Source organism: Perissodus microlepis, chromosome 11 (genome assembly GCF_051167445.1).
Source record: "Perissodus microlepis isolate ML-2025 ecotype Zambia chromosome 11, ASM5116744v1, whole genome shotgun sequence".
NCBI classification, from domain to species: domain Eukaryota; kingdom Metazoa; phylum Chordata; class Actinopteri; order Cichliformes; family Cichlidae; genus Perissodus; species Perissodus microlepis.
In genome coordinates this window covers 31,554,088-31,565,409 of record NC_140471.1, presented here as the reverse complement: position 1 = coordinate 31,565,409, position 11,322 = coordinate 31,554,088, and the positions used below count along the sequence as shown (strand labels likewise).

General features: G+C 37.0%; 2 protein-coding genes across 2 annotated transcripts; one reads left to right on the top strand and one right to left on the bottom strand.

Moving 5' to 3' along the window:
- The first annotated feature begins 337 nt into the window (after positions 1–337).
- Positions 338–3,904, top strand: lrrc72 (leucine rich repeat containing 72). Its single transcript, XM_084944726.1, has 7 exons — positions 338–843; positions 937–1,010; positions 1,111–1,180; positions 1,257–1,338; positions 2,057–2,170; positions 2,297–2,386; positions 2,469–3,904. Exons 1-7 carry the CDS (start codon positions 829–831, stop codon positions 2,567–2,569), a joined length of 546 nt encoding a protein of 181 aa, XP_084800852.1. The 5' UTR covers positions 338–828; the 3' UTR covers positions 2,570–3,904.
- A 97-nt stretch (positions 3,905–4,001) lies between these two features.
- On the bottom strand, positions 4,002–9,784 carry ankmy2a (ankyrin repeat and MYND domain containing 2a). Its single transcript, XM_084944725.1, has 10 exons — positions 9,565–9,784; positions 9,063–9,127; positions 8,117–8,255; positions 7,912–8,010; positions 7,340–7,500; positions 6,736–6,950; positions 6,207–6,342; positions 5,883–6,011; positions 5,555–5,684; positions 4,002–4,936 (listed from the first exon to the last, which is right to left on the bottom strand). Exons 1-10 carry the CDS (start codon positions 9,629–9,631, stop codon positions 4,797–4,799), a joined length of 1,281 nt encoding a protein of 426 aa, XP_084800851.1. The 5' UTR covers positions 9,632–9,784; the 3' UTR covers positions 4,002–4,796.
- Between the last annotated feature and the right edge of the window lie 1,538 nt (positions 9,785–11,322).

Genomic DNA, 11,322 nt, shown 5'->3' with positions numbered 1-11,322 from the left:
AAATGATTATTAAAACTTTACATAGACATATTTTCTATTTAAAATATTTATGTAATGTTGAAGATGTAACAGTGTAGCCTGATTTTACATTTATGCAAGTAAAACTATTTCCAACAATGTGAAGACGAATGAGCCATGACAAAGAAAGAAATGTAGAACAAGTAACTTAGCAAATTTTCCTGTTGTCAGTTTCACAAATGGGTTTTAGTGCTCTGTTTCATGCCCAGTCACATGAAATAACAGTTACCTGTCTGAGAGCACAAAAGACAGTTTCTACTTATGACTAACAGACACTAAACAGTATCTGGGGTCAAAAAGCCATCCTTGTTGCACACATACTTCATGCAAGCACGTTAATAAAAACAAACAGTCAAATTTCAGATAAAGTAAATGGGAAAAAAGTACTTTAAACATGACTTTCCACATATGGAGACTTAAACTGTTGTTACTTAAATGTGAATCACTGCACTAAGTGGCTGAAATGCAGCTGGCGATAATAGAAAAATCTGACTAATCATTTAGGTTGCTACATGTACTGTGTTAACCTAAATGAATTCTACTGAATTTGCCACTCAGGTCTGGTGAAGCATTGCCCTCTGCTGGATCTCTGGCTGTCCTGCAGATGTTACAAACATAAACTCTTTAACCTGTGCAAAAATGAACAAAAAGTGCGTAAATCTCCCACAGCCCTATGAGAGCAAAACCAACAACATCACATATCACAATCACACATTTTTTTGAAATAGAAGAGCAACTTTTGTGTTTGTTGTGATTTCAACAGGTGTATCCTGGCAACAGGTGTGCCTTGGTCAGGAAACATAGCAGAAGATGGAGGTGGGCAAGGTGAATCGGCTTTAACCTCAACACCACTCACAACCATTTCACAGCCATGAATGTAAGTTTTACCCCTTTTTTTCCTTTTCCTACTACCCACAGGTCATCAAAGACTCTCTCCAGAAGCGTGGAATAAGAAGGGACCGCGATGTTTGTCAACTCAGCCTTGCCACAAAGTAAGAAAAGCATTTACTGTTCTAAAATATATGTATATCTTTAACTTACAGAGGAAAAATTTCCAGAGATTATTTAGACGGTTTGTATTGTGTTAAACAGAAAACTCACCAGTGTTCCTGATTTATCAAGATTTCACTTTCTGAGGACGTTGTGGCTGAACAAAAACAAGGTAATCTACTTACAGCTTTTTTTTTGCATACAGGATGGAACAGAATATTAAATTTATTTCTCTCTAATTCTTACAGATTAGAGAGCTGAGCTGCCGTTCCGTCAACTGTTGCTTGACTGAGCTTTACCTTCAAAATAACAACATCAAGTCTGTCTCAGGTTAACCTCTCATTCTCCCCTGAATGAAAAAAGAGACAAACAAAAAACAACAACAACAACAACAAAAAGAAACACAAAAAACGTGATTTTTACTGGGTCAAAAGAAAGTCTAATGGCAGATTTTTTTTTAAATATGTGTATAATATATTTTTCAATTTTTACTCACAGTTTGCAACATATTTAGTTAGGTACTTTAATTTTTAGGTGTTGAAACAAGTGCTGCAGTCTTTCTTTTAAGAAAGAGCATCACCTGAATTACAAGAAAAAATCATGTATATAAGGTCCTTATTAAGCTAAATTCTGAAACTCCATGAAATACTGGGGGAGGCTACAACACATTTGTGGCAAACACTTTTGTACTTTTATTTTGAAATAATACATAGTTTCCTCTGTTATAACACAGTCCCATCTTTTTAATGATTTAACATTTAACAATTTATTTTCTTTCATATATACTTACTTATGTATTTTTAGATTAGTTATTTGATTTTTTTTAAAGTTACTACACAAATCAGATGAATATAAAGTGGTGAAAAAAACATTTTACTCTAAAATGTGCTGGAATTAATGCTTAAATTATTTTTAATTATTAAAAGTAATTTTTTCACCTCGACATGCGCATTTGTGCATATAGATATGCTGTAGGGACCTGAAGAAAAAGTTCTAGAAAAGAAGACATATCTAGTGATGACTTTTTAAAACTTTCTCTCCCACACAGGTGCTCTAAGTCATCTGACCTGCCTGCAAATCCTGTTTCTTCACAACAACTTGATCAGAGGGTTGGAGGACACAATGCACGAGCTCAGGAGGATGCAGCAGCTCCAAAATGCCAGTGAGTCCTGAACCATCAACCACACCCATCACAGATCAACAACCTGGCCTGAGAAATTCTGTTCATGCTTTAAAGATCCATCTGCAAATGTGGATGTTTGACTATACTGTGTATTTTAAAATGCAGCTTTTTTCCTCAATCCCATCTCTCATGAACTTGGCTATCGCCAACATGTAATCCATCGCCTGCCCTCACTCCAGATCTTAGATGGAAAAGGTAAGGATGTTGAAACGTTCTGACATATCGGACACGCGGTTTGTCATTACAAACACAGGAACTGTCTCTGTTGTGTTATTAGAAGTGAAGCCAGCAGAGAGGAAGACGTCGTTCCAGATTTACAGTCAGGATTGTCACCGCGTCCTCCAGTCTGTGGCTTTTGGAAGACGCCAGTCTTCCTAACTTCCTATGCAAATTCAGTCATTACACAGTGCAAAGTTTCTCCTCCATTCTCATTATTTCTGTGATATGTTCAAAATAGAGCAAAAGGTGCACTGCAAACGTAAATTTGAATAGCCTAAAGTACCAGTAAACCAAAACAGTGAAGGATTGAGACAAAAAAAAAAGAAGCTACAACTGAAGATTTCCCCCAAGACCAATAACAATCACAGGAAGAAGATGACCGTAAAAATAAATCCGAAATACCCCCAAAATGTTATTTGACACAAAGTGAGCCACAGATGACCCCAGAGATGAAAAGAAATTAAAACAAATATCAAACAGAATAAAATGCAAAATGAAATGATAGATGCAAACTGGCAGTAACAGTTTGTACAGTCATCTTAAGTGTGCACTAAACAAGAGAGTTTAATGGGTTAATGGACAGGAGAATGTGGTTTATTGTCTGCTGAACAGGATATACTCAGACTTTATTTCAAATCAGTAGGAAGCGTCGCATTTTAACCAGTTCTTTCCTGGACAACATACTCGGAACCACAGATTCCTTGTAAAAGATATTTCCATGCTCTTTCACGTGCGTCACTTCTGGATGTTAAATACCACCAATGGAAACCATACAGTAAAGTTACAGCAGCACAAACAATGTGAGTCACATATATACTTAGTGATGCAGAAATGCACGATGTTTTCATGCTTGGTCCTAATTAGCAAAGTTAAAGCTAACAATTACAGAATAAAAACTGATTTATAGTCACTCAGAATATATCATAAATACATATTTCCACTTTAATCTGACCAAAAAAACTCAAAGTAATACACTTGATAAATAATACCAGCACTCAAAGAACTTCTCCAATTCACCCATTCACAAATTTGCACATCAATACAGCTCATTATTCTAATCCTTGAATGTCTTTACCCCATCATGGACTCATACCTAGATCTATGCATTAGGGGGAATTTGAGTTTTAGTATCTTGCTCAAGGACACTTTGGCATGCATACTGGATAAATCGAACCACCTTCTGATTAGCAGAACCGCTCTCCCTCCTCGTCCATCGCTGACATTTATGCTTATGCCAAAATGATTTTCCACATGTCTTTACTAAACTATGAAAAGGTGTCAACTCCCAGAATGCATCTTGGTAACTTTTAATGTTTATAGGTAAAGGTTTAAAGTGTTAATTGCCATTTTGAACAATAAAGGAAAGCTATGCTGAATATGTTTGTCAAGCCCTCAGGAAGACTCGAAACAAATCAATAGGGCACATCGCGCACAGCTGGAAACACAAAAGTAATGTGCAAAAAAAGTAAAGGGGCAAGTGTGTTTCACAGGATTTACATGCTATCGATTGCACTAAACACACCCTGATAATTTCAGGAGTGAGTGTACAAACATAAATAAATACACCTAAAAAATGCAAATCTACAGCATATTTCAGTGAAGTTGGTCTCTGTTTAATGTATTTGAAGTCACCAGCTCTCAGAACAATCACAGCCTTATTGAACTTGATATTTTGACTTCAGCTTCCCTAATAATTCATGGTGCACAACAAATGAAAGAACATCAAAATTACAACAGTGAGATCTTTCAAGACAAACTGACACTTGACGTCCTGACATGATGTCCTTGTTCAACAGTGGATGCTGGAGTAAATGTTTCCATTTAGTCGGAATTTGGAAAATCCTGAGAATTAAAGTCACATCTCATCATTCACGAAAAATAAACTGATGTTATTTATATTTAAAAATATACATTTTTGGTCAACATTTTTCAGCCATGCCTTTCACTCACAGCTCCCATAATGTTTTCAGTACAAAAGACGTCCCAGAAATACATCAAATAACTGCAAAGAAACAACTCTGATTAGCTACTTCATTCCCACACAGTTTGCTACAGTTTAAGGCAGAATTGCTTTCCATAATGGATGTGAGCCATTACTAATCCCTCCCAGTGACGTCTACCAAAAACACTTTAGCCTATGCAGTGTTCACATTCAGATATTATAACAATTCCATATGAAAAGTTAACTTAGAAAAAGGACACAAAGACTGCGGCATTCCTCGGATGTGTCTTTCCGTTATGGTGAGAGTCTTAGATTGTTAATAAATATGAGTCCTTCTTCGAGTCTTTATCTGGCATTTATTCTTATGGCCAGTTTGCTCTCTATCTGTGGTGTGTGGATAGACCCTAGAGAAGATGGTCATTGTCTTCAACTGTCAGATGTTCATCAGTTGCCAGCAGCTGGGGTGCTTGCAGGGTCTGATGTTTCCGTTTCTGCTGCAGTGTTTGAAGGGGTGACCTCACTGCTAGTGTCTACTGAAAGCTCCTGCATGGAGTCTGTGGCATCCTGCACAGCTTTACTCTCCTCTGAAAGACAAACAAGACAAGTCATTCAAACCTATTTTAATCACATGCAGCTTTGTGTTTTATTCCTGATCAACTCTTGATGACCGTCAGTTAAAGTTCTATATTAAACTGATCATATTTTAATATAAAGTCTTTCACAGCATGCTTTTACTGTGAGTTTATTTAAATATGGGAGAAAATTCAAATGAGCTCTTAATTAGTGATGTTATTTTGTATGCCTCCCTTTTTAAAATTGTATTTTTTTAAGCATGTAAAAAAAAAATATATATTTTTTTTTAAAATTTGAAAATAATTTTTTTTGTAAATCCATAAGCAGAAAATTGCTTTTAAGGGTTTTCTCAAAAGTGGAATTTAAAGAAAAAAATAATAATTAAAAAAAAATATTGAAACATGATGGCTCTATTCACACTGATCCTGAAGCAGACAATTTTAAGTAAAAAGTCAGATATTGATGTTAAATTGACCTTAAAATGGAACTGATGCTACTTTACTAGAACACTGTCATTACACACATTTTGTAACATTTAACACAGAAGCTACATTTAGTAGCTTCTGTGGGACAAATGTTTGTGTTACTATTTTGTGTGACTTATTTTAACTCTCTGATGGAGAAAATACCTTTGTTCTGTTGCATCCTCAGTTTGGCTGCTTCTGCTTCTTGTTTCTCTCTCTGCTCTTGGAGCTTCTTGCAAACTTTCTTGTGGGTGAACCAGTGCATCTTTTGGCAAGCTTGGCCACAGTAGATCACCTGGTGAGAAAGAAAAACAACAACTTTATTTGTACACCGTTTATGTCAAAAAAGGTAAACAATCCAAGCACTCAGTTAAAGAAAGGACTCTCAGGAAAGGTCATAATTAAAAATTTCACATCAAATTAAAACAAAGAAACAACAACAGGCTTCATTGTTGAGGTAAAACCGACAATCTGTTGTAGCTCTGACGCTCACCATTTTACAGATGGAGCATCTCTTCTCGGCTCCCTTCTCTCCACAGGTCGTGCAGAACTCTGCGTCCATGAAGCCGACCTGACCGGTGATGGCCTGAGTCAGCACTGACAGAGCTGTGGGGTCGTTACCCTGCAATGATGTTAGAAAGAAAAAAAAGACACAAATCAACCACCACACACAGCTAATTACAAAATACATTAAGCTTGAATGAAACCTATTCAAAACAAAGTTCTGACTTTTTTTTTTTTCATGAAAAGACACACATCGCTTAATTTAGCCTTTTGATCCATTTAGCTTTCCAGTGAGTTGGATTTGCAAACTCACAATCTCTACAGGAGCGATACTCCGCACCAGCTGCTGCAGCAGAGTAGCATCACAATATGGGAATTTGCGAATGCATTCTCTGATAAACTTCTCTTGATACACGGGGAAACCATCAGAGTCCCGACCCTTCAGCAAGCTGGAAAACAAGGATCAGAGGTATTTATAACTGTACAGTGGATGTCATCTCAAAAATAACTAATAAAATTCACTGCATTTTGGAATTTTTGGTTTTAACAGACATAGCTCCACTCAGGATCAGGCTTGGGTGTTAGAGTGGGTAGAATAACCAACAATTCTGTCACCATCAGTGTTGTTACGATCCATATTGGTCACAACACTGACAAAAACAAATGCCCTACCATGAAAAGCTGCTTAGAAGCATTAAAAAAATTAATTAAGAACACATTCTAACCTGTGCTACCTTTACATTTATTTAACACACACACACACACACACACACACACACACACACAGAAAGTAAACACTAGATTATCGTAGGTCTAACAAAGATCATTTTTAGATCACACACCTCTTAAGGAGACCATCTAGCTTGTCCTCACGGTCTTTGAGGAAGGAGGCACATTTTCCCAGCACACAGCTGATGTAGTGCATCTTCATGGCCAACACCTCGTTCATGTCCTGCTGCTTGATGCACTTCTCACAGATAAGCTCCATCACACGGCGACATTTGTCCAGCGCCTCCACCTCCGCCAGTAAAGGATTCTCCTTCACCAGCATCACCATCTGGAAAACAAACCAAACACCGAGGTTCTTCTCAGTAAAAGAAATGCAGTTTACATTTAATGTCTTTGCTCATAATTTGTGATGTAAAAATCTGTTTTCAGTTCCGTTCATAGCTCCAAGTGCACCACAGGACATCCCTGCTGTTGACCAGTCAATCAGAGCTAAACCAGTATCTGGCTGTTTTTAACTATACCCCATTGCTCTGTGACGAAATGTATTTGAAAGTTTGCTGCACAATGCCCATAACCAGAAGAAATCAGAGTAATATTTGCAAATGAATAAATAAAAGACTGCAACAGCACTTTAATCTGTATCAGTGGGTAATAACAATAGCTGCATCAATTATATATTTTTATATCATGACCTTTTAGAAACCAGGGAAGCTTTACCTTGACAGGGTTCAGGTTGGTGCTCATGATGACCTTATGCAAAGGTCCAGCAAGTTTGGGTGGTAGCTTGGGTTCCTTCTCCAAACCCTGAGGCTTAGTGTAGTAATCTAGTCTGGCACGGGAGAAGAAGTTGTTGATCACTGTGACACAATCATGTTGCCCTAAAGAGAGAACAAATTAGTTTGTTTATTTGTTTTAGCACATGTACAACAAATGACCAGTCAAACAGAAATACTAAAGGCAATTCTAAGATTTCTTCAGTGTGTATGGAGGGCACGGATGGTGGAATGTACCAGCTAGCAAAAAATGAAGTGATATAATCAAAAAAAGTGATCATACCCAAGATCAGTCAGTTCCAATAATTTGTATCTAATGTAGGTCAAGTAGGTAGGTAAGGGATGTTAAGAAAAAGAAATACATAAAAAAAACTGAAGCTAATGCCAATCTCTAGTTTTTTTTCTTCCATGCAAAAAGAAGAAAAAAAAATCTGACTAAAAAGGTTTTGTCTCTGTCTTTTTGTCTTTATGTGTAGACCACTGAGACCTAAAAGCTAACCGTTACTCCAAACGTACCAACAAAAGCTGCCATCTGTGCAGCAGTCCTTCCGACAGAGTTAACTACATCTGTTTCTGCCCCTGCGTCCAGCATCATCCATGTGATATCAGTCTTTCCTGCAGGCACAAAAGAAGGAAAGTCACAACACTTAATAAAGAAACAACTGATTCTTCAGTGATACTGCTGGAACGATTAAAACCAACACGCACACACAAGTTTTACCTGACAAGCCAGCAAACATCAGCGCTGTGTATCCATGCTCATGCTCATTACAATTCACATCTGCACCGTGTTGAAGCAACAACTTGCACATGTCTGCTTTTCCCTTGTAAGCGGCGTGCATGAGAGGAGTCATCCCATACTGTGGATAAGACAAAAAAGTTAAGAAAAGCTGCTGATATTTATTGCATTTAAGCAAAGATTAGAAATAAGGAAATATTTACAGAAAAAAATTCAAAACTAATAGATTAAAAAAAAAAGGTTACTACAATTGCTTCTAAACAGTTAAAATGCTTGTTTTTATTATCTATCTGTACTTACCTTCACCATCTGCTACAGGTACAGTAAAGTTAAAAAAACATCAAACTACAACCATCTGCTTCTGACAGGTGGACAGGACAAACGTCCTCTAAAGTCCTTCAGAGTGGTGACTTATAATTTGTCCTTTTATTCAGCAACACGTGTTTGACCTTGTCTTAAATAGCTCATCATGTGTGCTCCACAAATAAACTGCAGTCCTGAAATGAAAAGACTTACTTTTTAGAAGAAACCACAGATGGTGTCTCAGATGTAGTTATTATTTTACCATTTGAACCTTTTGGCCTGATGATTATATCGTAATTAGAGATGAATGCGATTTTTGTCACAAGGATAAGACACAAGAAATAATCGAAATCGATGCCCCCGCCCCCCTAACCCTTGTAAACGAGGTAGAGAGGAGCTTTTGAAAATGTCCAGTAAGTTGTCAATTTATGACACCAGATTTAGTATTTGTACTCAAAAAAGAATTATTAGAGCATACGCTGTTAATATAAATTAAACGTAACTAAAAATTATCATTGCAAGTCAACATTCGATGAAATACGTAAAAGAGACGAGACAGATAACGTGCTTTGTTACATGTGCATGTTTTGTTTTCTCGATATTGCGATCAGACATACTCTTTTACCTCATCCAAACAGTTGACTCGAACATCCTTACAGCCCAGCAACCTTGAGGCCTCTTGAACGTTTCCTAAAGACAAAAAAACCCCTCAGTATTATTTCAGTACACACAACACTACGATTTACAGCTACTAAACTATATTAAATTAAGATTTTTCTTCTAAATTAGTCTGCCATAGTCCAACTTATACACTGCATAATCATTCTAATCTACCATGTAGTTCGGTCCACTTAGATCACGTTTAAAACTCATGTTATCCTGCAAGTTGGCATTAGTGAGGTGGGACTACATTTTAGCCTGAATGATTAGCTTTGAGCTAACATCAGCTATTCACAAGCTTTGACACAGCTAATTTTAAAGTCAACTGCTATTAATAAAGGAGCTGCAAACATGCATCACGGCTTTAACTGCGGTTCAGTTATTTAATTCAGTCACATTTTCTCAAAAGAGCTAACAAGAGCTAACTGCTGTATTGTGTTTTCAGGGATTAGCGTTAGCCGGCTTACCTGCAGTAATAACCTCAAACAACTCCTTTTCACTTGGTGACAAGTCTCCTTTCTTTAAAGCAGACATTCTGGCCAATATTAGCTTCAAACGAGACTATAATGGCACAAATATACCACCGAGTTTTCAAATAACTCTACACTGTCCGTGGCTCCGACAGTATGCTGATGCTCAGGCATGAAGGCTAGCTCAGAACGAGCTGTCATCTGGAATGTACCACTGCCAACCCCTAGTAGGGAGGATATGTGTCACAGTCAAAAATACGTCAACATTTAATCCACCGTCTGGACTTTTTGACTTTTTAGAACAATGCAACAAAAAAATCTAAAAAATATGAGGATTAGATATAATGTCACATTTTCTCATCACATGTCACAACAGTGAAGTGCAAGAGATAACCCCCCTTTAAAAAACTGATGAGTTCCACGGAAGTATAGAAAGTTGTTTTTTTTTTTTTTTTTTTAAATTGCACAGAAATGTACAACAATTATGGCAATCTCTACAAAGATTCTATTTTCCCAACATGAAATAGTATCAGAACAGGCTGAATTCCAACATATAGAAGATAGATAATGAACAGGAAGTACAAACAACAACTAATAAATAAATAAAAACAAACCCCAAACAGAATCAAAGCAAACAAACAAACAAAAAAGACGTTATACCTTAGGGGTTTTCTAGCAGATCTAATTAAAAAGTAAAAAAGGACGGCTTTGTTTTCAGAAAACGACATTTGTGAATGAAGAATTTGCCCATAATAATTATTACATTTAGAACATTTTCAAGCTTCTTTTCTTTTCTTAGAGAACCAAAGATAATATCATTTTTAGAAAATTCAAATAAATTTGGAATCTTTGGGAAGAGCCAGTAGTGCACATCGTTCCACGGGGCTTTACAGAATATGCAATTATAAAATAAATGTTCTGTGATTCAATATCCCCATCACAAAAAGAGCAAGAATTATTATCAATAGCAAAGTGACGTCTGAGAAATTCTTTGGAAGGGTAAATACCAGAAAGGATTTTGTAGTGGACCTCCTTAGCTTTGGGAGGAATGGGAAGTTTTAGGTAATTGTTTCTGATCTCTTTCTTTTGATCACCGAAGAACAGATGTGAGATGGAATTTGGATTGGATCTATAAGGGAAAAAAAGCATTAGTAAATAATTCCCTAATTTGGGAGTTTTTTAGACTGTTAGCTGTAATGTTATGCCCATTTACCAAGAGTTCAGGGAGGTCAGGGGATCTATAGTCAGGGTTTTGAAAAAGATGCTGTACATAGAATGTTTTGAGGGATAGCCTTAGTAATTTTTTGAAATTCTTTGTTATTTATTATATTAGTATATTAGTGCAAAAGAAATTGTCTGAAAGGCACAGTGCTGGGCAAAGCCAGTGTTCAATGGCTCAACGACAGAATAGTCCACAGTCCAGCTTGCCTTTAAACCAGTAGGAGCTCTCTTGCTGTGGAACGAGCAGGAGCTGATGGTCAGAGTAGTTCCAAGCCTTCAAGCCAGTGCATGTACAAAGCCCCAGCTCCTTCCCAGTTTCCCCAGGGTCTAATTGGGGAGCCTTTTGATGGTTTAGCATGGTTAGATCAAGTTCAGTGTCGGTGTTTAATTGACACCGGGTCCCAAGTGTCAATAATATCGGAGTCATTCTATTCTCGCTATCTTTCTCATAGAGAACTGTTCTCTATAAAAGAGGTACTAGACATTGAAGGTGCGGCGGGACAAAAGGTACCCTATGTGGGGTACATTGAGGCT

What these genes read in the sequence shown, in the direction of transcription:
- ankmy2a (XM_084944725.1), bottom strand. Translation starts at nt 9,631, where the DNA reads ATGTCTGCTTTAAAGAAAGGAGACTTGTCACCAAGTGAAAAGGAGTTG. An exon ending in ACAGATGGCAGCTTTTGTTG is followed by an intron (nt 7,501 to 7,911) that starts GTACGTTTGGAG and finishes TTCTCTCTTTAG; the next exon opens with GGCAACATGATTGTGTCACA. An exon ending in CCAACCTGAACCCTGTCAAG is followed by an intron (nt 6,951 to 7,339) that starts GTAAAGCTTCCC and finishes TTTGTTTTCCAG; the next exon opens with ATGGTGATGCTGGTGAAGGA.
- lrrc72 (XM_084944726.1), top strand. An exon ending in TGTGGCTGAACAAAAACAAG is followed by an intron (nt 1,181 to 1,256) that starts GTAATCTACTTA and finishes TAATTCTTACAG; the next exon opens with ATTAGAGAGCTGAGCTGCCG. An exon ending in GCAGCAGCTCCAAAATGCCA is followed by an intron (nt 2,171 to 2,296) that starts GTGAGTCCTGAA and finishes TTTAAAATGCAG; the next exon opens with CTTTTTTCCTCAATCCCATC.